The sequence below is a fragment of the Thunnus albacares genome, chromosome 6 (genome assembly GCF_914725855.1).
Source record: "Thunnus albacares chromosome 6, fThuAlb1.1, whole genome shotgun sequence".
Taxonomy (NCBI): domain Eukaryota; kingdom Metazoa; phylum Chordata; class Actinopteri; order Scombriformes; family Scombridae; genus Thunnus; species Thunnus albacares.
The window spans coordinates 32,179,940-32,205,583 of NC_058111.1; the positions used below are offsets into that span (position 1 = coordinate 32,179,940).

Below are 25,644 nucleotides of genomic sequence, written 5' to 3' on the forward strand. Positions count from 1 at the left end.
CATCTTACCCTAACTCTTGAACAAGACTTAAAGATACTTCACTTGTGGTGATGATTCATTCCCAACCTAAAGGGAGTGATCAACTATACCATGGCCTTAGACTATAAGGTGCTGACTATCATCCTTGTTGCTTTAAATTCTGGAGCAAACTGCTCTGGTACACACTGGATGACACAGTCTGATGATGCTAGCAGAACCACATCATCAGCAAAAAGCTCAGACGCAATCCTGATGCCACCATACTGTACAATCTCCACATCTTGGCTCCGTGTAGAGATTCTGTCCTGAAAATTGCAAAAAATCTGGTGACAAGCCATAAACCTGGCAGAGCCCAACATCCACTGAGAATATGCACACACAAGTATCATAAGACTTCTCCAAGTCCAAAAACATGTGTAGACCAGATGGGCAAACTCCCACGACACCTCCAGCATTCTTGTAAGAATAAACGGCTATTCCAAAACCAAGATGGAATCATCATTGCTCCTCCTGCATCTGAGATTCCACACAATGGCCAGAGTCACCTTTCCAGCTCTCTGGCATAAGATTTCCCAAAGAGGCTGAGTAATGTGAAACCTTAAAAGTAGACCCTGTGGTCCCATTTTCTGAGAATACGAACCACCACCCACATGATATGTAGGAGGTGTATCAACCAAGATAGCCCAACAATGTTCAGAGGCTTCAGCATTTCAAGGAGAATCTCATCCATCCATGTCACCATGTCACTGTAGATTTTTGACAACCTCAGTGGAATCTGCAACAGACATGGACATGGCTTCCTTCAGGACTTCCACTTCCACCTCCATTATTGAGGGCGTGTCAGTCAGGTTCAGGACTTCTTTCCAACATCCAATGATATCCACAGTTAGGGTGAACAGTTCCTCTGCCTTTCTCAAAACAGCCTCAGCCTTGCCTCAGAGTGCCAAAACCACTTTGAGCCTGACCATTAGTCCCTCTCCATGGCATTCCCAAACTCCTCCCACACCCTGCTCTTCCAATCACAGAAGCTGCAGTTATGTTGGCCTTCTGGTAGGTTCTCTAATAACCACATTAGTGTCAATGTCCCTTAGAACTATCATATCCCCAGATGACTCCCTCTCCAAGACCCCACCCAGAGACTCCAGGAAGGCTACCAGCACCTATCTAGCAAGTTTTGCGGCCACCATAGGTTCTCCTACATGCTTGGAAGGGGAGGGTGAGGGGAGGGGTATTCAGTTGACACTAGATGCCACTAAATCCTACACACTAGTCCTTTAAGGCGGACACACAACTATTAACCCCCCCCCCCCCCCCCCCCCCCCCCCCTCCCCCCCACACACACACACACACAGTCTTTACATGTATACAAGACATGGACTGAAATTACATGTAGTGTAGCTTTATTAAAATGATTTGATCAGTAAGAGTCTGGGGCTTGGGATGGGTGACCACACTTCACTCTTTAAGCTGCAAATCAAAGAAGAAATGTGATTACTTCCTCAAAATACACACGATCTGCATTTTCCAGTAGCTTTCTTTGCTTCATTTGGTTACTGAATTGACACATTCACTTTAATACTATAGTTAAATCATGATGTGTTGTTTACATCTTATTGATTGATTTAAAAAATGTTCTACATCTTCCTGAGAAATAACTTTTAATAAAAGTAATTAAATATTTTTTAAAAATCAAGATAATAACATTATAAGAAAGTGTACCATTCTAAACAAGGGTTCTTGAGCAATGCATGAATTTTACTTTGTGGTGCCTCTCATGAGCTAGATTAGGTTAGAGATTGTTACCTGCAGCACAAGGGTAGATGTATTCTGTCTCAGCCTGGTCACCTGAGAAAAGAATGTAGAATTAGACAAAACAGTTCAAACAAATAACAGTGAAAGCTCCTATAACTCCCAAACATGAAATTACTTCATGCTCAGGTCATTTAGGGGTTGGGTTCAATCCCAGTGTATGTCAGACAAAACTTGGAAAGTTGAATTTGTAGTTGTGATAATTGTACAGCTCTAACACGGGGCAGAGTTTGCCAGTGTGTGCTGTTCTCTCTGTAAATGGGTTTAGATGTGTATGGAAGGACTGAGGGCTGGAGTGTGGTGCAGTTGTCAGCACTGTTTCCTCACTGCACGACGGCCCTGAGTTCAAACCTATATCAAGATAGACTGGAGCCTGTGAAGAGTCACCACATTCAGACAGACATCTGAATCAGCTGTCTGTTTGGGCATTCCCCTGCGCTCCAGTTTCCTCCCATAGTCGAAAAATATGCAGGTTAGGTGAAACAGATCATCTAAATTGCTTGAATTTGAGTGTCAATGGTTGTATGTCTATTAGGGTTTGGATCTGGTTCCAGGTTGTGAAAATATTCAGATCCTCTAAGTTAAGATGCTGATGAATTTCTCACAGAATCTTTTGCCTCTCCTTGCCAGATTTTATAAAATGCTATCAAAACTTCCACCTTGTCTATATGTGTCAGTCCTGTAAGAGACTGGGTGTAACACAATATTCTCATGCAACCCTGCAAAGAATAAGTGTGTATAGATAATGAGTGGATGGAAGGACTGAGTATGTGATTTACTTGGCTGGTAGTAGTCATAGATCTTAACCACAGCTGGCTTCAGGTTCTGCACTGGGAGCTCCTGTACGAGCTCTAAGATGTGGTTGATGCGTTTGTCCTTCCGCAACTGTTGGAAGAAAAAACACAATCAGTAACAAATCTTGAGAGCATTGTCCTATATTTAACCACTGCGAGTTAGTTTCACCTCCTTTAAGTACATGAGAACATGATCTTCCTTTTCTTCAACACGATCCACACGCAGGTCACCTTTGAGCTGCGAGAACATGATATTCAGCTGGGTTACCATGACATCGACAACTGACACAAATGTTACAGGTTAAAATTACTGTATTAAGTTACCTTCTTCAAAGATTCTGGATCTGGGACAAATCCAGAGAGCATTTTGATATCCAGCATTACCATGTTTGTAGTGGGCTCTTTCCCACTATATCTGTAACCATGGAACCATAAAAAATGTGATGTTACAAACAGCTGCACTTTTCCATGTTTTGAATAAGCTACAACAACATGTCAAGATTTTCAGTATTCTATAATGGCTGTAGGGTAGATCTAGTTGCTGCACATTACTCACAGGGACTTAAGCTTCAGAGTGAGTTTAGGTCTCAGAGATTGGCAGTCAGCCTCTGGTTTGATCTTGACACTGAGAGTGGTGACATCAGCAGGAGTTGGGATGTTATAATGAAGAGAAATCTGACAAGGAGTGCAACAGGATGATTTTAATATTCATAAATTTTTAATTTGAGAGCCTAAGAGCACCAGTAGTGGTGTAGTGTTATACAGTATGTGTGCATACAGAGGAAGACAGTTAAGAGCCACAAGATCCACTGACCTGCACTGACGCACATGCAGTTCCCTTCACCCCCAGACTGTACTTTCCTGCCACGTCCTGCAGCATCTTCTCCTGGTAGAGCAGTTTGTTGCTCTGGTTCACATCAAATGTCAGCTGGCCACTGGGTGATTGGACTGTCACTGTGCTTGAACCCTCTGGACTGAACACCACAGTGGAGTAGAGAGCCAGAGCCTGAAGAGCCACCACTGTGTCCTACAACACACATACAGAAAAGTTGGAATTCAACTACAGCAAATATTTACACATGTAAAATGCATTTACCACCTACAACACTTTTCATTTTCAGTGCCTCACATTTAATGGTTATATATTGATCATCTATAGAGAACCACTGCACCAATTATTTTTTTCAATACTTTTGTCGTTCTCACATTCTTATTTTTCGTTGCAGCAGCTGTATCCATGGAAATGAAAAAAATCTTTAATATATCCAACTCAGTGAGGCAGTTAAAGTAGCTACTGTAGCTCTGGGCTTTATTGTCTTACCTCTTAAAACCATGTATTTAAAAGGAAAATTACAGTTTATAACAGGTTTCATTTTTGCAGTTCTCACCATCAGTTCCAGCAGTAATGATAACATTGTACTTGCTGGTTAGTACCATAGTGCTGCCACCTTTACATGGTTTGTATTAACTTTAATGGATGGTCAGAGTGCATGATGTTTTTTTTTCATTCTGTGCACACAGTTGCTTCAAAAGATTGGCTAACATCAGGTTAGTTTCTATTTTCCTTTACGTAACCAATGAGTGTATGTAACAGATGAGCCGCTCAGTGAATGAAATGTCAGTGTTACAGGAAATGATGAGCCATCACAGTTGCTTATCAGGGCTACCCAAACTCACAATGGAGAACTTATTAGCCCACTATCAGCATTGTTTCAGCTTACACCTCCCAACACACAACAGAAATCACCGTTTGGATGCAGGCTTTTGTTTGGACATTACATATTAGGATAAACTCTTGTTTCAATCCACACATTTGACAAAAGTTAGCATGCTAACAAGCTTTTGTCCAAAGTGACAGACAAATGAGGTACAATCCAAGCTACAGTAGCTCAAGAAGGAGCCTTTGAGAATAAATGCTGCAACATCCAGCTTCATGTTTTACCTGACACAAATGCCACAAGAACTGTTCGAGTGACTGATGCAACATGCTCATTGATTGATAGTTGGTCATCAATCACGATGCCCAGATTTCTTGCAAACTTTGTTGGAGAGCGCGAGCCACCATGTCAAAGGCTACTGAGAGATCCAGTAAGATGAGAACTGATGACAGGGTATCACTGCAGTGAAAAGGTCACTCTTGAAACCAGGCTGGTTTAAATTAAGTAGATTACGACTTGGATGAAAACTGCACACTTTAGAACAATGGTTGCCAACCCGTCGATTGTGATTGACTGGTATATCTTTGGGAATTTCCCTTAAGCTCCCAAAAATAATAGAAAAATAAATACACAAGTGTAAAAGTGCTTTGAGTGGTCAAAGACTAGAAAGGCGTTATATAAGTGCAGTCCATTTACCATTTACTAATCACAAAATAAGGCACAGCTGGGATCAACAGGGACCAGAATAAGGAGGGAACATGACATGACTGAAAAGCAGGCTGGGCAGGGCTACAGGAACACATGAGGAACACAAGAGGCTACCAGCTGACAAGAATAAAACCAAAGCAATACAGAGATTAAACTAAGAAAAACTCTGGACTCAGAGGAAAAAACAATACCAAGCTCAAGCACTACACAAAGAAACACAAATGGCAAATGCAGTTATCACAAACACTTTGTAACCCAGAGCACGTTCAAAACACACACAATCCTCTTTATCACTGAGACAGAGTATATGCTGTGCGAGTTCAGACCGGAGTGAAAACAAAGACAAACCAACCAATATAGGCAACCCAAATAAACATCATGCATGATAGTCTTTTAAAGACACAACTCAAATCAGCTTTCTTCCACTCAGTCCAGTCCAGACAAAAAGGGAGAAAAGTCTGAAGGCCTCTGGAGGACCGGTGGAGAATGGCAGCTAGGGAAACTTTCAAACTGCGAACAGAACCATAACAGTACCACCTTCCCCACCGCTCCTCAAGGGACAGATTCCAGACATCCCACCGAGCCGATCAGGAACACCGAGCAGGGTGGGTGGAAGGGGCACAGAGGAGGGATTCAAATGCAAATGTTCTGGGGGCAGAACAAGGGCGGAGCATGAGACCTCAGGCAGGCGGGCTGGGGGCTGGGCTGAAAGACATAACAGATCTGGAGGTCAGTATTGCTCTGGAGGGCAACCAGGGGGTAGGACAGATGGGTGAAGTTGCTGCTCTGGAGCAACAAAGCCGGGCCACTCTGGAGGTTAGCGATGAACCTGGGGGGCAGGTAGGGCAGCCAGCACCAGAAGATTTGGCAGCAGGTCGGATGAGCTCAAGCTTGGATGGCCACTTAAAGAGACTTAAAGAGACCTACTTCTCCATGCTGATGGCCAGTGGTTGAGTTGCGGCAAAGTGCTGCAGCAATTTGTTGACTTGCTGCCTGAGATAGACTTTTCTGTCAACAAGGAAAGAGGAGCACGAGGAACTGCCAGATGATGCGTGGCTACTGGACCTGGGGTTTCTGACAGACCTAACGACAAACGGTGCTTTTCACCCTGAGCAGTACGGTTCTCACCTGGACAAAGTGGCAACAGAGTTCAATCGACATTTTGGAGAGTTAGGTGTCATGGAAGATATTGCTGCATTCATCTCAAACCTATTCCTGCCCATTGATATAGAACAAGTGACATCCAAAGTATTTGCTTTGCCAAGTGGAGCTGACATGGAAATGGTTGATTTGAAAAATGACATAGATCTGAAAGCCAGATCAAGGGACAGTGACTTTAGGAGACTTGTCAGCAGAGAGAAGTTTCCTCACCTCACTGCTCGTGCACTTAGTTGATGTGTTTATACTACCTTCTGGGGTCCACGTTCCACACATGCGTAGGAGATCGCCGTCTACAGGAACACAGCGTTGTGACCACACGGACACAACAAATTGCAGGTATGCAGATGTCCACACAGAGCCTACGCACACACCATCTGATGACGAAATTTATGTCACACGGACCATAGCGGACCCATGCGAACTCACCAACTATAATTTCAGCTTAAGAGTGAGTGCCTACTTATCTCTGTGAAATGATATTTTCACAGAAGAAAATAATCGTATCAAAGTACAGGAGCCGCCTTCCTGACAGACACCTCACAGACTGTCTCAGACTGGCTGTCTGTAGCTTTAAGCCTAACTACAAAACACTCACAGACAGTATTGATGCTGTGTAAGATGGGAATATAGAACTGAACTTAGCTTAATTGCACCGACTGAGAATTTTGTAGTAACTTGCATGAAGCTGCAAGCTGCAGTGGATAAGCAGTTAACAGTTGATAAACATTCAACAATGGCACTTCATAAGATCTGCTCACTGCAAGTGTGTTGATTTTTTTCTTTGTTGTCCATGAACAAAATAATTTCCTCATACAAATGGAAAATAGGCCACATGCCTTTATTTTTTGTGTTGGAATGAAATTAAACAATGAAACTTAGAATTGAAGATGTTATGTATGTAAAATTGTTGAAGCAAGATAGCTATGGCCTGTTTGATATGCTAGTTACAGTGTATTCTTGGTTGCATCAATTTGAAAGTTGGACCAAAGCATTTCATGTGATTCAAATACAATTAGCTTAAATAAAAGGCCTCAAGCTGGAAGTACAATCTGGGCTGTCTTTTTCGCTCAGTGCTTTAGTAGGTAGATCTTGCCTTTCACAAAGGCCGAGGTCAGGGATTTTGGGCTTAAAAAGGTTGGTGACCACTGCTCTAGAACCTCAGATACAACAGGTAGCAACAGGGCAGGCCTGTAGTTTCCAATTTGAGATTGATTTAGAGTCAGCTTTTTCAACAACGAGATAACCTGAGCCAGTTTAAACATGGAAAATGTCCCCACAACATACACACTGTTAACAGTAAAATTGTCAACCTGTAGCGCAACTCTGCTTTAACTACAGCTGCAGCTTGTTGGGATGTACCTGTGTAGAGGAGAAGCCTCCATAATGGTTTTGCTGGCCTGTCAGCCATCTGACAATGCGGCTGGTGTAGCCCAGGTCTTCAGCAGAAAGGGAGGTGCTGAGTTTGGCCAGCAGCACGTAGGAGCTGATCTCCACAGACAGAGAGGCTGAAGATTCTGTTGCTGTCTGAGACCAGTGGAAGAAATCTCCTTAAGGCAGCCACCCAAAAAACAGACAGACAGGCACAAGGTGAGCTATCTCAACAGTAACCAGGTATTAATGACTTGTTTTAGGATTGTGACTTACCTTCTTGTAATGCAACCTTGTCTAGGTGCTGCAGAAGTTGAGCACGGGTCTCCATGTCTCCAGCCAGGGTGAAGACGTATGCCAGCAGAGCTGTAGTGTAGGTGTTGCTGAGGTCACTGGTGGATTCCCTGAGGCAAGACAAGCTCTTATTCACCACAGGATGCTGAAACAGATTAAAAAAAAAAAGTGATATGCATGTTTTGATCCACTCTCTCAATTTCAATAGATCCTAAAAAGTAACTTAATTGCTTTGTTATTTATTATGTTAATATATTCTATTTGTGTACAAATACAGCACCAGTCAAAAGTTTGGACATACTGAATGGAGAGGTGCGTCTAAACCTTTGACTGATACTGTAATTCAACATAAATAGAGCAGATGATTTGTTGTAATCATGTGCATTTATCCTAGTTGTTCAAAAATCATAGACAAGAACAAAACCAGTACTTGATAAGATGAGGTTAAAGAGGCAAAGTGATGGAACACAGGACTGATATTTACAGTATATATGTAAGACAAATGTGCAAAAAAATTGGTACTCAAACTTGTACACTGTTGTCATTTACTTCACTTTTTGTCTCTTTACAGCATATAAATTGTACAGTATAAGACAATAAATTCCAACAACAAAATAGGAGTCCCTGGTGCAGGGACAAGGACATCATCCCTCACTGGCTTCCTACCCATGAACACGCCAATTGTGTTTGTTGGAACTGATGGTGAAGCTGGGGCACTGCTGCCAAGAGTTGAACCCATGTGTCTGCTGTAGTTTTCTGTTTTCCTTTTTTTGCTATGTGCAATTTGTTTGACTCCGTTGACTTTAACAGGAGAGTTGATCAAACAGATACTTACAGATAGTTGTCACATGTGGTACTTACATCAACTGAAATATTCATCTCCAAGAAGGCAGCAGTGATGTAAGCACTGAGAGTCACTTCATCAGATACACCACCCTGTAGAGAGGAAGCATTGCTCATGTTTACACACAAAATATTATACACTAGCATATTATAGGCTGGCTGAAAATGCTGACATGAAATACAGTACCTTCATTTTCATACAAACTCCATGACTTACCTTCATTCTGTTGTTAAAGAGTTTTCCTGACTGTTTGAAACAGCCATTTTGAAGCTGTTGTCTCTCCAGCCAACTCCTTGATTCTTCAATCTTTGCTGGGTCAATGTAGATGAAAGACTTTGCTTTGGCAAAGGATCTCAGCACAAAAGCAGTCAACCTGTAGATAAGTTAAACAGGGTCAGATATTTACTAAAAGGAGGTGTGCCTGATTTTTGTAAATGTGTCACCTGTCACCATGATACACTATGTAATTGTAACCAGATACCAGTTAAATAGCACTGCAGTTCAGTGTTGAAGTTCAGTTAATGTGTTGTTTTTCAGGTGTATGTCTACAGATAGACATCACTGTGATTCAGTCATTTTCTCACCAAGTGTTCCCTTCTCCTTTTCCAAATGTGCTGTAAGCGCCATTGTAGTGTTTGTAGTTCAGCTGCCTCTGGTAGCCTGTATCATAATCATAACATGCAAATCATGATTATGATCATGATCTGATGATTAAAACAATTTGGTGAAATAGACAGTTTTTTACTTTTTTTTCATATGAGGGGCTGTAGCTTAGGGGTTAAGACAATGACCATGACTTGCAACATCATAAAATGCTCCCCTCCAAAGAAACTGCTTGTACAAATGTAAACCACCATATCTCACCTTTCTTTTTCAGAATATACCAAAATGTGTAACCTCCTGCGCACAATTTTGGGTTGCACCAGCTATTTGAAAGTCCATTACTAATCCTTTATTATATATCAAAATATGTTCTCCAGTGATTTATCATTATCTAACACTGTATATACTCATCAATTCAGAATTTTTCAGTATAATATAGGTTCAGCAACAAATAACAAATCTAACTGTAATCCATTTCTGCATCTATGTATATATATATATATATATGTGTATATATATATGTGTGTGTTTGTGTGTATATATATATATATACGTATATATATATACACACACACTACACAGTACTGTGCAAAAGTTTTAGGCACCCTAGATGTTTAGATTCTTATCCATTATGCAATACCATCAGGGAGGTGTCTGATCGGTCCCAAATTTATTCATGACATGACAATGACCCCAAGCATACAGCTAGAGTCATAAAGACCTATTTTCAGCAACAAGAAGAATGATGAGTCCTGCAACAGATTGTATGGTTTGGCCCCCACAGAGCCCTGATCTCAAAATCATGGAGTCAATCTGGGATTATATGAAGAAACACCTGAGATGGCCTAAATAATAAATCCACAGAAGAACATTCTTTCTCCAGGATGGTTACAACAACCTACCTGCAAGTTACTATGAAAAACTGTGTAAAAGTGTACTGAGGAGAACTGCTGCTGTTTTAAAGGCAAAGCTGCTCACAGCAAATATTGATTTCATTTAGGTTTCTGCTGTTTACTCAACTTTGTAAGAAGTTAATTGATAAATTAAAACAATTTATAGCGATATTTTTGTAAGCATTCTCACTTTACTTTTAGTGCCTAAAACTTTTGCACAGTACTGTATATGTATGTGTGTGTGTGTGTGTGTGTGTGCTTGTGTGTATATACCATGGTCTGGGTGAATACTCTTTTCTGATTGGCTGGCATGTGTGTGTCAAAACCATTTAATGCACACGTACTTCAGCTCACGTTTAATCACCATTCTTAATTCATCCGCTACCCAACCTGTAACCGTAGCAACATTAAAGCGTATAGCTGTCAAAGCTTACTCGGTATGAAGTTTTGAAGAATGGGACGCAGCAGAGGAAAAAGAGATGAAGAAGAAAAGAAAGAAACCAAGCAGAAAATAAGGAAACACCCAAAGAGCTTGAAATGATAGAGGAGGAGAAGGATGAAATTAATACAAAAAAGGCACACCTTCTTGTTGACTATCCCTTACATACATATACATATATATATATATATATACACACAGACACACACACACACACACACACACACACACACACATATATATATATATATATATATATATATATATATATATATATATATATATATATATATATTGTGTTGCCTTTATGGCCTAAGTTTGTACATGCCTTTATTTTGAAATGTGTTTTATTTTGAAATGGGTTTTCTCTACTGAGGAGTCACGTGTGTACAATTCGCTTCCTGTTAGTAGTGAAGAAGCTAGCTGAATCAGTTCTCCTGTGTTTGTGTTCATCCAAAGCAATTCACGCTGTAAACGCCACAGAGGCAATGTCGTAAGTATATAATTTCATGGTTGAATATAAATAATTGTTAAAAAGGATATATTATTTACATGAAAAAGAATTTGATTGGTTTGTATTAAAATATTTCATTTATATGTATTTACATGGAGGAAAGCACATGTTGGAAAGTAAAATGGGGATTTATTTTGTATTTTTGTGTTGCAGTTTTCACTCTGCCCTGTATGATACAAAAGAGGAACAGTAAACAGCAAAGAAAGCTCACTATGCCTCAAGTCAATCATTTGCAGAGAAGAGTTTAGCTAGTTGTATAGCTGCAGTTGCTACACTGTGGTGAGGACAACATAGTGAAAAGACATTTAAAGGCTGGTGTTGTACATCGTGGTAAGATGGATGGGAAACAAAATGACAAGATTTCAGTGGTTAGCAGGAGTTCACGGTCATCTGCATCGTCAAGTGGTTCATTAATACGTGCACGTGCCAAAGCAGAAGCAGCTAAAGCACGCCTTGCATTTGCTGAACAAGAAGCTAAAGTTAAGATAGAAAGAGCAGCTAAGGAGGCTGAGCAGAGAGATAGCTGACAGAGAAGCTGAATATCAGAAGATAAAGGCTGACAAAGATGCTGCATATCACTTTGAGAAAGTAAAGAGGGATGCTGAGCTTGAAGAACTTGCTATACGCCGAGAAGCAGCAGCAGCAGAGGCTGAAGCAGCTGTGTGGGAATCAGCAGATGCCCAGGCATGTCCGTTGGTGCTAGATGAGGTAGGCCCATCAGAGGAAGACAAAATGGAGCGGACAAGTGATTACATTACCTCTCACTTTGACCCACAATCACATAAAAGCTGTCCTTCAACTGACTTCCCAGATCAAGTAGCCATTAAAGCTCACTCACCAAAAAGTCAGCCCCCAGCAAATGAGACATGATTTAGCCCTCGCAATCCCTTTAATCCAGAACATCGGACCCCTGCATTTCCAAATGAAACATCATATGCTAATGTCACTAGCCACCATGACATTTTTGACTATGTGTATGTCCCGCCAGCAGTCAAAATGGAAAATCAGGCTTCGCACAGAGCACCTGACCAACAGAGTGATTCAAAAGAGTGTCAGTCTAACCTGAACAAGTCAGCACAGCCCTTCTATCCAAAGTCCATGCCTACAGCTTCCTACAGTGCACCCACAACTGAACACCTGGCGTAGTACTTGGCTCGGCGTGACCTGGTGAATTCAAGTTTATATCAGTTTGATGATAAGCCTGAACACTATCGTGCTTGGCAGTCTTCATACACCAATGTCACACAAGGGCTAGGCCTCACACCTACTGAGGAGTTGGACTTGATGATAAAATGGCTCGGTAGAGAATCCAGCAATCATGTGAAGCGTATACGGTCAGTACACATAACAAACCCAGTCACAGCACTTAAGAAGGCCTGGGATCGCCTCCATGAATGTTATGCAGCACCTGAAATGATCGAAAGGTCTCTTTTCGACCGACTTGGCAATTTCCCAAGAGTTTCAGCAAAAGAACACGTGAAGCTACGGGAACTATCAGATTTGCTAATGGGAGTACAGTGTGCTAAGGAGGACGGTTACCTCCCAGCTCTCTCCTACTTGGACACTGCACGTGGTATCGAACCCATAGTTGCAAAATTGCCCTATGGGCTTCAAGAAAGATGGATTTCAGCTGGTTCAAAACATAAGGAAGAAAATAAAGGACAATATCCACCCTTTGAATTTTTCAGCCAGTTCATAAGTTATGAGGCACGGAAGAGAAACGACCCCAGCTTTTCTATCCCAAGCGCTTGCAGCTCACCCACAAAGTTCGAAAGGGCCCCCTTTAAAGGCACAAGGAACCCCATTTTGGTTCACAAGACGGATGTTGATTCTACACACACACGTGCAAGCAATGTGAAACGTGTAAGTGACCCAAATAAGAGCTGCCCAATACACAGCAAGCCACATCCCCTTAAACGGTGCAAAGCTTTTAGAGCAAAGAACCTGGAAGAAAGAAAGACTTTTCTCAAAGAAAGAGGGATCTGCTTTAGGTGTTGTGGCTCAACCACTCACTTTGCTAAGGACTGTCAAAATGCAGTTAAGTGTATGGAATGTGAGAGCACCTATCATGACTCTGCCATGCATCCTGGACCTGCATCTCAAGTTAAGGCTTCTTCAACTTCACCACACAATGGCGGGGAGGGAGAAGAGAACAGCACTACCACCACAGTTGTTAACTCAAGCTGCACTGAGGTTTGTGAGCCAGGACAAATTGGTCGATCATGCTCCAAGATTTGCCTGGCGAAAGTATATCGCAAAGGTCAACCAGACAAACACGTTAAGGCCTACGTCATCTTGGATGACCAAAGCAATAGGTCATTGGCACGGTCCAGTTTATTTGAGCTATTTAATGTAGAGTGTGAACCATATTCCTACTATTTGAAGACGTGTTCTGGCACCGTTGAAGCATCTGGGCGTAGAGCTGAAGCCTTCATTGTCGAGTCGCTGGATGGGAGGGCTATAATCCCTCTCCCACCACTCATCGAGTGCAATGATATACTTGACAATTGGTCTGAAATCCCGACTCCGAGTGCAGCTCGACACCATCCTCATCTTGCGAAAGTAGCAGAGCACATTCCTGATATCGACCCGACTGCTGAGATCCTCCTGTTGCTCGGCAGGGATGTAATAAGAGTGCACAAGGTCAGGGAACAGGTCAACGGGCCCCACAATGCCCCCTTTGCGCAACAGCTAGACCTGGGATGGGTGCTAGTTGGAGAAGTGTGTTTGGGAAGTGCACACAGGCAGACTGTCAACACCTTCAAAACAACTGTGCTTGAGAATGGTCGACCCTCACTCCTACAACCTTGCACAAGCTTCTTGCACATCAAAGAAAAGATTGATCATGGCACAGCAGCAAGTGATGGCAAGTCAGAGGTCAGTAAACCTACAGAAGAGGTGTTAGGACAAACTGTCTTCAATCACACAGAACATGACAACAAGCTGGCATCCTCAATTGAAGATGACATCTTCTTGAAACTGATGGGCAAAGAAGTCTACAGAGATGAGTCTAATAGTTGGGTTGCCCCACTCCCATTTAGGCAACCAAGGCAACGCCTACCCAACAACCGGGAACACGCAGCCAAACGATTTGCATCACTCCAGTGCAGTCTAAATAAGAGACCAGAGATGCAACAGCAATACATGGCCTTCATGGGAAAAATATTGGAGAACGGTCATGCAGAGGTAGCACCATCGTTGGGAGAGAGTGAAGAATGTTGGTACTTGCCAACCTTTGGGGTTTTCCACCCACAAAAACCAGGCCAAATTAGGGTGGTATTTGATTCAAGTGCCAAACACTTAGGTATTTCTCTCAAAGATGTGCTCCTCACAGGACCCGATCTCAACAATACACTCCTTGGAGTTCTGATGAGGTTCCGGAAGGAAAAGGTTGCGATCCTGGCAGATATACAACAGATGTTTCACTGCTTCTTGGTGCGACAGGACCACAGGAACTACCTGAGATTCCTGTGGTACAAGGATAATGACATGACAAAGGAGATCATAGACTACAGAATGACGGTTCATGTTTTTGGCGACAGCCCATCCCCTGCTGTAGCTATCTATGGACTTAGAAGAGCCATCAAAGAGGGTGCACAAGAACATGGAACTGACACCGTCAACTTTGTGGAGCGCCACTTCTATGTGGACGATGGCCTTCTTTCTGTGCCAACTGATGCTGAAGCCATCGACTTGTTGCGCCGAACACAGACTTCCCTTGCTGAATCGAACCTCAGGCTTCACAAGTTTGTGTCTAATAGTCAAACTGTCTTGGAAGCTTTCCCACCTGAAGACTGTGCTGCAGTCATGGAGGATGTGGATTTCTGTGGAGAGGCAGTACTTACTCAACGCAGCCTGGGTCTTCTATGGGAGATAAAGAGTGACACATTCACCTTCTCTGTGGCCCATGACAGCAAGCCGTTTACTCGTCGTGGTGTCCTCTCCACAGTGAACAGTGTTTTTGACCCCTTAGGGTTTCTGGCCCCAGTAACAATCCAAGGAAGAGCCCTCCTCCGCGAACTCACAGCAGAGCTGTCTGATTGGGATACAACCTTACCTGAAGATAAGCTCAGTAAGTGGCAGGTGTGGCAAAACTCTCTTATGGACCTGAGACACCTTCATGTACCACATACATACACCACAGCTTCTCTCGCCAAGGCAGTGCATGTAGAGCTGTGCGTATTTTCTGATGCATCTACCAAAGCCATTGGTGCTGTAGCATACCTGAAAACTGTGCAAGAAGATGGTGAAACCCATGTTGGATTCGTCATGGGGAAGGCCAAACTTGCACCCCAGTCAGAACCAACTATTCCAAGGCTGGAACTTTGTGCAGCAGTCCTAGCTGTGGAAATGGCAGACTTAATTCGTGACGAATTGGATTTGAAGCTGGATTCCATGAATTTCCTCACTGATAGCAAAGTGGTTCTGGGTTACATCTTCAATGAATCTAGACGCTTCTATGTCTATGTTCATAATAGAGTACAGCGCATTCGCCAAACCACTAAGCCTGATCAATGGCACTACGTGCGTACAGAAGATAATCCTGCCGACTACGCATCGAGGTCTGTTTCTGCCTCACTCCTGGCGCAGACAATGTGGTTCACAGGACCTGACTTCCTGCTTAACCCTCCGAATGAACCAGAAGCAGTCCAGTCCTTTGACTTAGTGAAACCTGAGTTGGACCTGGATATCCATCCACCAGTGAGGAGCTATGCCACACACCTCCAAGAGAAAGGTCTCAGAACGCTTTCAAAGGTTCTCCAGTTTCAACTCTCTTGTTCGAGCCATAGCACTCCTAATTCACATTGCAAGGTCTTACAATCTTTCCAATCACGGGGACAAGTGTAAAGGATGGCATAAGTGTGATCTACCTCGTACTCCAGAAGAACTATCTCAAGCTGAGGAAGTCATCATCTCAGCTGTTCAGAAGAGAGCATTCCCAAAGGAATTTGAAGCCTTGACATCGAACAAGCCAGTCCCTCTAAGTAGCAGCCTTCATTGCCTCAGTCCAACCTTGCAGAACAATCTTATCTGTCTTGGAGGTCGTTTGAAAAATGCTAACCTGGAAATTGGAGAGAAGAATCCAATAATCCTCCCAAAAGATGATCATGTCTCTTTGTTGCTTGTCAGGCACCATCATGCTCAAGTTAAACATCAAGGTCGTCACCTGACAGAGGGAGCTGTCAGAGCAGCAGGATTATGGCTCCTGGGAGGAAAAAGGCTCATCAACTCTGTCTTACACAAATGTGTAACATGCCGTAAGCTTAGGGGAAGAATACAGGAGCAACACATGGCTGATTTGCCACCCCAGCGTCTCCAGACCTGCCCTCCTTTCACGTACGTGGGGTTGGATGTCTTTGGACCCTGGCTCATCACCACTAGACGCACAAGGGGAGGACAGGCTGAAAGCAAGCGGTGGGCGATACTGTTCTGTTGCATGAGCTCTCGAGCTGTCCACATCGAGGTCATTGATTCAATGGACACCTCAAGCTGTATCAACGCTTTAAGGCGTTTCTTTGCCATAAGAGGACCCGCGAAACAACTCATGTCCGATTGTGGCACAAACTTCATGGGAGCATGTAAGGAGCTTGGAATAAGTAAAAACCAACCAGACTCAACTGTGCAGAGGTACCTAAACCAACAAGGATGCTCATGGGAGTTCAACCCCCCACATGCTTCGCATATGGGCGGGTCTTGGAACCGTCTGATTGGCGTGGCCAGAAGAATTCTGGACTCAATGTTTCTTGAACAGCACACTCGCTTAACCCATGATGTTTTGTGCACGCTAATGGCAGAAGTGACCGCCATTATCAACGCAAGGCCTCTAATCCTGGTTTCAAATGACCCTGAGGATCCATTCATTCTGTCACCATCAATGCTTTTGACTCAGAAAGTAGGAGTCCCACCTCCACCAGGAGACTTTATAGACAAAGACCTCCTCACCAAGCAATGGAGACGAGTACAAGTTCTTGCCAATAAATTTTGGAGCCGTTGGAGTCGAGAGTATTTGCCAACTTTGCAGCACAGGAGGAAATGGAACAAATCACACCCAAACCTGCAAGAAGGAGACCTCGTTCTTCTCAAAGACAGTCAAGCTGCCCGCAACAACTGGCCAATGGCTATAATCACAAAGGCTTTCTCTGGAAGTGATGGAAGAGTGAGAAAGGTGGAATTGAAGACCACAGACCAAGGACATTCAAAGACGTTCTTCCGACCAGTCTCAGAAGTTGTTTTACTTCTTGCTAAAAATGATGTTCAGAGACCTGCTTCGTTCATGTGGTAATTAGTTGGTGACCTCACGGAGGTCAGGCGGGGAGTGTGTTGCCTTTATGGCCTAAGTTTGTACATGCCTTTATTTTGAAATGTGTTTTATTTTTAAATGAGTTTTCTCTACTGAGGAGTCACATGTGTACAATTCGCTTCCTGTTAGTAGTGAAGAAGCTAGCTGAATCAGTTCTCCTGTGTTTGTGTTCATCCAAAGCAATTCACGCTGTAAACGCCACAGAGGCAATGTCGTAAGTATATAATTTCATGGTTGAATATAAATAATTGTTAAAAAGGATATATTATTTACATGAAAAAGAATTTGATTGGTTTGTATTAAAGTATTTCATTTATATGTATTTACATGGAGGAAAGCACATGTTGGAAAGTAAAATGGGGATTTATTTTGTATTTTTTTGTTGCAGTTTTCACTCTGCCCTGTATGATACAAAAGAGGAACAGTAAACAGCAAAGAAAGCTCACTATGCCTCAAGTCAATCATTTGCAGAGAAGAGTTTAGCTAGTTGTATAGCTGCAGTTGCTACACTGTGGTGAGGACAACATATATATATATATATATATATATATATATATATATATATATATATATATATATATATATGTATATATATATATATATCCTACTTGTAATGTGAATGGTCTGAAAACCTCTTACATATGATACATGGAATAATAGTGTATTAAATAGCAACTCACCACTAGTCAGGAACTTGGTAGCTTTTTCCATGATGGCTGGGGTCAGCTGCTGTGTGTTTTTCAGGTACTGGAGGATGTAGATATTGGGGGCCAGGAGAGCCATGTTCTGCTCCCCACATCCATACGGCATCTTCAGCAGTCCATCCAGGTTCTTCAGGGCCCGGCCCAGGATGTCACCTGCACAAAAACACTGAGCTCTTAAGACATGAAACTAACCTGATCTTTAACTTCTGCATTTGGGAGACAAATGAGCTTATACACCCATTGACGCTGAACAATTTTGTGATCCTAATTGTGCTACTCTATATGAATACATTTCAGTATATTGAATAGATAGATAAGACACACACTGCCTTGTTGGACACTGTTTACTCAACCAATGTTGCTATAATTTAATTTGCATGTTGGATAGCACGATTTGGAAATCTGTATCAATGTCCTCATGTCCACAGTCTCAGCAGTGCTTTCCAAAAACTTTGTACATTTATTTGATGCTATTTGGCAGCTGTTTTTAAAAAAAAAATCTCTTGTGTCAAACCTTTCTTGAATACATTGACAAGGAAAATTTTTTAAACAGTCTTTGTTTGACAGACTGTGGCTTAAATGTTGACATAAATGGATTATCTATCTCAAGCAGGTTTCAAACATGTCTCTTCAGATTGGATTTTTTAACATGCTAAAATGACCTGAAACCAGTGACTGTCTGGAATTTAATGAATCAACCAATAATCTCGTGGCACGGTTTGGAGATAGTCAGTTGTAATGTAAACATACACAACTTGTAGGAAATGGGCTACAAAATGCACAAGCGTCTGTATGATCCCTTAACCTTTTATAATTACCAGGATATACTGTATAGTCTATATACTTTGTATATTCTATGAAAGTGCCATGGTTAAAAAAAGTGTCATGATTAAGTACTTCATCAAAAGTGGTTAATGCTTTTAATTTCAATGTTACAGCATGAAGTGACACAGTTATCCAGCCAGTATTGTTTTATTAAGCAATAGTGAATTTATATCAAGGAATCTGTTTACCCAGAACTGATAGTGAAGCACGGGCAGACCCATCAATCACCTCCTCAGGGAGTTGTAGTTCTGTTTCTTCTGTCAAAGCCTCTCCTGGTTATAGCAAGAAACACAACAACACAAGTATGAGTTCTGGTGCAGAAAACTATCACTTTAGTGTGAGACAGTCAAGCAGAAGCAACCGCCTTATTACAGATGTCATTTAGAATGAGCCATAAATGGATGAAGCCCTGAATCAGATGTTTTCATATCATTTTACCGCCTGCTCCACCAGTACACCTGCCAGTGAAACAAACAGGAAAGAAGTTTTGCACCAGCAAGGTTCTCCAACAGCAGAACAGCTGTCTGTAAACCATTGTCGGCAGTGATATGTCAGATATACAATTAATGATTAGTTTGTAGCTCTCATATGTAAACTGACTTTACAAGGTGTGTCTCAACTAAAGATAAAATAAAAAGAATACTAACAGCAAAATCAAACGTTGACTCTATGTAAATTAAAAGAATGATAAAATGAATCACACAAAAGTAATTAATCAATGTTGCATTTCTAAATGTGCGTTTGATTGGCATTTTACAAATCTCTGTATAACAAAAATCACACAGTCAGTGTAACTGGTTATCAACTTAAACCATGTTTTACTAAAGATTGCGTCTCTCACCTTATATTTCATCTTCACATCACATCACACTCAGATAGCTTTAGAAAAACATGTGTATGCTAGTCTGAAGACTGTGTGAGGTTCTCACCACACATTCTGTTCTTATAAATAACAGTTTAAGTGCGGGAAATGGCGTATGCATGGTTTTTGTGCGTACGCATCGTTTATGCATCTGGCCCCTGGTCTTAACCATACTGACCTTTTGGGCAGAGCAGCCAGTTGTGAGTCTTTGTCATCTCAGTTCCCTCAGCCTGAGAGGGAAAGAGGTGGAAAATCATGTAAGTAGCACATGTGCTCTGTCAAAGCTGATCATTTATTTTGTCATCAAATGTACAGTATACACTTTTTTCTTTGTCGTCTTGTATTTAAGGTACCCACCTTCACTATGAGAGATCGTGTGACCACATCAACGCGACCTCTCTCTGGCACGGTCACAATGTCATTGCCACATGACCTGTGGGATGCCACAGCTTCAGCACTCACTGACACATTCACGACCCCTAAAAATGATCATAAAAACATGTATGAAGATCTGTTATCTACATAAAACTTCTTAGAGCTTGGAGTGTTTTATTACAGTGGATCCCTCTCCACCGTGACACAGTTTGGAGGAATGAAATGTGTAGGGAATAAATAGAAAATCCCTTCTAGTCTTTTTTATAATTTATTTTAGTCTAATTAATATATTTTCTTATCACTCAGCCTGACAAGTTTATATAGAGCAGAGAGGAAAATATAGAGCAAAAATATTTTGTTGTAATACATGTTTCTAAATGGTCATTTACATGAATGGCATATCATAGCAACGGTATAGTCCAATAGATACAAAAATTACATTAAAGTTTCTTTCATGTTCATGAAAGTCCTAGAACACATCTTACAAGTTCTACAATTTAAATCAGTTTTAGTCAGTCGCTTTAGTCAGTTTGTTGTCATGGATTTATTTTGAATTACCACGAAATACAGAACACTGGAAAATCAGAAACAAAATTGGAGTAGCAGATTATATATAATATTTTAGCAATCTCTGATTGTATTAACAAAATCTCTGCACACAAGGATAAAGGTGTGACACTTACCTAAGACTGAAGGTGCCATGGTCCAGCTGAGTGTCTTGCGTTCATTGGCACACAGACAGGATGTGTACTGGTCACCAGAGAGAGGGGTGAGGGTGTAATCTAAGGAGGGTGCTGGAGTCACAGTGACCTGTTCAACAGACATAATCTCAATTTTAAGCCAGTAAAGTTACAAAAAAAATGATTGACAGTCATATTGGTAGGAACAAAAGTTTTTGACTAAAATATTTTAACACCAATAGTAATGGATATTTTTGGAGTTTAATTAGTGATCGTATATGCTCAGGCCTTCTTTTTTATTAGAGAAAATTTGTGTCAAATAATGTACATCATGACCTACATGTGTAATTGTTTTGGACAGATAACAGAATAAAAGCTATTTGGTGTGAATTTGAATTCTTCAAATATAATGCAACCTTGGTCCTTTGCCTCATGTCCTTGATCCCAGTGATGTCTCATTTCACTGGGAGGTCCTCTTATTTTATGCTGTGACATTAAAGCTTGTCTGTATCCCTGTATTGGATTGACTGACTCCCCCTCTGCCCTCAGACAAACATCTGCTATAATAGAGGGGTTGCAGATTATATATCAATGCGTTCAAAGCAGAATGTTCTTGGGGCACCCCCGTGGCTAAGGGGTTGTTATTTTGTTACATTTTTACCCTGTAGCAAATGTCTTGAGGGCCCAAACCATAATGATTCAACACAGTGTGTAATGTTAAGCCCTTTTCACACATGCAGTCTATCCCTGAAATATTCAGGAACATTTCCTGCATGGGGTCATGTGTGAATGGGAGCAGGGATCGATATTCAGTGACATCTGTACCGCCAATTTCCCACCTCAAGACCTAGGCTGCAGTCAACTAGTCTTTTTTGCTTGGAAGGTTCTTAACTGAGTGAAATGACCTAGAAGTATCTAAGTGGCAGAGATGATAAGAGCTGATCGAATTCTCTAAAAAGGAAAGGTGCTTCAGTGCTTTCTTTCTAATCTCCTTTAGCATAGGCTACTCTTGACCATCCTCTACGAAATGAAAGGAGATAATTCTGTCCCACAATTCCTTGCAGTAGTAATATTTAAAACAACCAAGCAACGCACCATTCACAAACTCAAACAAAATGATATGTACAGTAGTAGATTTGAAGGCCCAACATGTTATGTCTATCTAGCATACATGTAACACTTATTTTCATCCAATAATTGGGATTCAGGAGGGTGAGCGTGAGAAAGCTTTCTAAAGGTGAAATTTCATTTCAGTTTTGTGACTGGCAGCCTATATTCCCTTTTTTTAAATTCAATTCCCACCTTGGTAATGAAGTAATATTTTTCACTGCAAGCATGTAATCATCGCAGGAGACAGGGGATTACGCCCCCTCCAAAATATGAAACATGGAGTTTTGTCTCCCCAATATTTGTAAATGACACAACATCAGATTCCCCCCAAAGCTGAAAGACAGCTAATTTGTTTCCCTCAATGTTCAGTGTTGAACCAACTCCAGTGGAAACGCAGTAGATTTCACAGAAAGCCTCCTGCGTCTCGTTTTTGTTCATGTCCAGCAACAGCAAACAACCCCAAATATTTTGAGTCCAGCTCTGAATATATTTGGTCCATCAAATCTGGTATTCTAATGTAACAGAACGGAACTTTAGCCTATTTGAAGCGTCGGAGGGAGGGGGATAAATATATTGCGCAGCACATAATAGACGCACACAGGCCATTAAGGATGCAGGCAGCAAAGTTATGTACACTGAAACTCCTGTCTGTGCATAATAGGTTTATCTGTCCAATCAGGCAACAACTAACTTATTGCACAACAAAATGTTGATCCCCTGATCAACATTTATTTTAATGATTAGAGAGTAGTAGTATATGTATGTAGTATATGGAAACACTTCCATTTGGTGTTTGATTAGCTTGTATGGATGAGTCTCACTCTTCATTAAACTCTCCATACAAAATCCTTGATGAACCATAAAATCAATAAAAATATAACAAGCTCTGACAAACCTAACGTTTGTCTGCACAAAATGACAGAGAGCCAAAGTTAACAAGCTAAAGACTACTACTCTTTTTGGTGGAGACTGAACTAGAGTTAGAAGAAGAGTTAATACTGGACTTACATTCATCTGGTGTACACAAACTGGACTCAAATAAGATATTAATGCTGCTTTGTGTCTGCAGGATGTGTAAGTAGACAGTTGTTTGCTGACATGTTATTGTATTAGTCATAACAACTTCATCAACTGTAAGTAAGGTCTGTGTGTGAGAATTTGTGTGACAGTAACCCTCTAATCTGTGCATGCATGCAGTGCAAGTGAGAAATGTGCAGTGTTAAAGCAGTGTTAAATTACTACAATGGCAACTTATAGTAACAGTCATGACTTCTGTGGCTTTACATTGTAACATTCAGTGTATTTTCTTCAGTTTCAGATTTTGACTCCAGTGCTTACATTCTTTTATTCTGATAGTTCTTCAGCACATACAATGATTAAGTAGTATTGTGAGTGTTAAAATATTCATTACCATGATACAGCTGGACAGGTAGTTGAAGGTGGTTGCCTTCAGTTCAAAGTGCTCCCCTCGGATGATGGAGTAGGGCAGGCTGAGCTCAAGGAAGAAGGGCTGGAAGACGGTGAGCTCTTTACGAGGAGCCAAGCCAAAACCCTGAGGGGACAAACAGAAAGCCTCCGTCTCCCAGGTGGTGATGGTGTCTGGGACAGTGAGGGACACATCTTTCATTCCAGACTCTCTGGATCAAGACATACACACAGACACATTATGTGAGTTAGAGAAACATACTTTTACTATCTCAGATTGGTCCTGTCAAGTTTATAATAATATAATTTTTGCTGCTTAAGGTCTCATTCACTAGCAAGAGCCATGCCACAACAATATGTCATTTAAAGATTTAATGGAAATTCAGGAGGTATAAGATGAATGGATGTAAAAGGGAGGGGTGAAGGTGAAAGGAGGAGGTCATCTGTTAGGTTGGTCTGGGTGGAGGGAGAGTCAGTGTGGGAGTTCTGTCTCAGGCGTGTTTCCACCTGAGCTGATTACAGGCCCCTAGATGGTACCTAGAATGAGACATGGGAGAGGCATGCACCGTATTGAATAGGAAAGGATGAGGGGAGGAGAGAAGAGAGCATGAAGGGATGTGGGGAGAGATGAGCAGAGAGAGGGATGGGGTAGGTTTGAGGTAGGAAGGTGAATGGATGAAGGGAAGTTAAAGGGAGGGTGGATCCAGAAATCTGTGACAAACAGGGCAGGATGGGTTGACCAGGAATAAGTGGCTTGAAAGGGGATTAGAGGTGTGGTTGAGGTGTGGCCCTGCTGGCCTAAGTTAACTAAATAATAATAATAATAATATATTTCAGTAGTTGTTGCCTGATTGGTAGCTTCAGCTCATTCAAAATTCTGCAGCTCAGCTATTAACCAGAACCGAGACAGAGCACATTAGTCCAGTTCTAGCTGCTCTGCACTGGCTTCCTGTAACATTCATATTGACTTTAATGTCCTCCTCCTTACGTACAAAGCCGCTAATGGGCTAGGACCAAGCTACATTGCTAACTCCATTGTTAACTATTTGCCCTCAAGAACACTGCAATCATCTGATGCTGGTTTATTGGAGATTCCCAGCAACAGCCAAAAGAAAATCAGGGATGCAGCCTTTGTCAATTACACCCCAAAACTATGGAACACACTACTGATAGATGTCAGGGAAGCCAACTCACTAAATACTTTTAAAAACTTATCTCTCCACTTTAGCCTTTAACTAGTTTTTCCTTCAGTCAGCTTCACGCTTACGCACTACTGCACTTGATTTTATACATTCTATGTATGCTGTTTTAACTATTAAGTCTCAAATTACTACGACTGAGGTACGCATTCTATGTATTGTATTTTCACTTTAGTTTATCTTATGTTTATTAACATTATCAAAAGGGTTTTATTTTCCCTCTGAAGTTCATTTTATGTCTTTTATGTCTTTCTTGATGTGAAGCACTCGATGCATGTAATTTCATTGAGCTGCACTTTGGATGCATTTTTTGTATGAAAGGTGCTACACAAATACAATACTAATATACAAATTATTATTATTATTATTAATATTGTTATTGTTATTATTATTGGGCAGATATGCAGAATAGGAATTTCAGTGTTATTACTGTGTTTTGGTGCTTTATGGTTCCTCATAGAGGTGAACTTTTTAGTTCCTCAGATACACCTGAATCTCTTCACCACTGGTCCATTTAAAGGGTCAGTTCACCCCTTTTCTCTTTTACCTCTTTTGTATCTCTGCATTTAGATAGTTTTAGATTGTTAGATTGTTGTCTCCATCTCAGTACTGTGGCTCATTAAGAAACTTTATCAATTAGGTTGATTTGTTTCCCAAAATATGATGGATACAATTAGCCTACATTATTTATCCAGCTGAAAAACATTCTATAAATGGGGGAAAAAAATAAACAGTGAGCAGTTCATTAACCATACTTAAAGGTTCTATGTGTAAGAATTGTGAAGCAATTCACATGTATTAATCATTTTTTATTGCCAATGAGTGAACAGGTTGTAACATAACGTAGAAAACGAGACCTTCCTCAACTTTCTCGGTTGTCTGTAACAGCCTGTGGACTGATTTCTATGTGAAGGACCTGTGCCGAATTTTCAGCAGAAATCCAAAGGATGTGACGTTTTTGCACACTCCCGAGTGCCTTGCCTTTCTCCCACTAATGTCAACAAACAACGTCAACCCCTTTTGCTTTTTCTGTTGGTGGTCACACGTTTATGGGGAGGCTGACTGACTGGGAGTAAGAGATGCTTTGCTGAAACACGGT

General features: G+C 41.4%; 1 protein-coding gene and 2 long non-coding RNA genes across 3 annotated transcripts in view; 2 read left to right on the forward strand and 1 right to left on the reverse strand.

Moving 5' to 3' along the window:
* Positions 1-1,357: 1,357 nt before the first annotated feature.
* LOC122983820 (alpha-2-macroglobulin-like) overlaps positions 1,358-25,644 on the reverse strand; it is a 60,414-nt gene continuing 36,127 nt past the window's right edge. Inside the window, 18 exon segments of the mRNA XM_044353946.1 lie at positions 1,358-1,446; positions 1,783-1,824; positions 2,568-2,673; positions 2,752-2,820; positions 2,907-2,997; positions 3,139-3,257; positions 3,397-3,609; positions 7,469-7,656; positions 7,754-7,916; positions 8,633-8,707; positions 8,832-8,988; positions 9,200-9,275; positions 18,046-18,222; positions 19,083-19,166; positions 19,935-19,986; positions 20,114-20,235; positions 20,815-20,941; positions 23,333-23,558. Coding sequence (XP_044209881.1) covers positions 1,442-1,446; positions 1,783-1,824; positions 2,568-2,673; positions 2,752-2,820; positions 2,907-2,997; positions 3,139-3,257; positions 3,397-3,609; positions 7,469-7,656; positions 7,754-7,916; positions 8,633-8,707; positions 8,832-8,988; positions 9,200-9,275; positions 18,046-18,222; positions 19,083-19,166; positions 19,935-19,986; positions 20,114-20,235; positions 20,815-20,941; positions 23,333-23,558 — 2,092 coding nt within the window. The 3' untranslated portion in view covers positions 1,358-1,441.
* On the forward strand, positions 10,933-11,274 carry LOC122983825. The gene is made up of 2 exons (XR_006403770.1): positions 10,933-11,043; positions 11,218-11,274. It is a non-coding gene; the product is annotated as an uncharacterized LOC122983825 (long non-coding RNA).
* LOC122983826 lies at positions 17,479-17,810 on the forward strand. The gene is made up of 2 exons (XR_006403771.1): positions 17,479-17,579; positions 17,754-17,810. It is a non-coding gene; the product is annotated as an uncharacterized LOC122983826 (long non-coding RNA).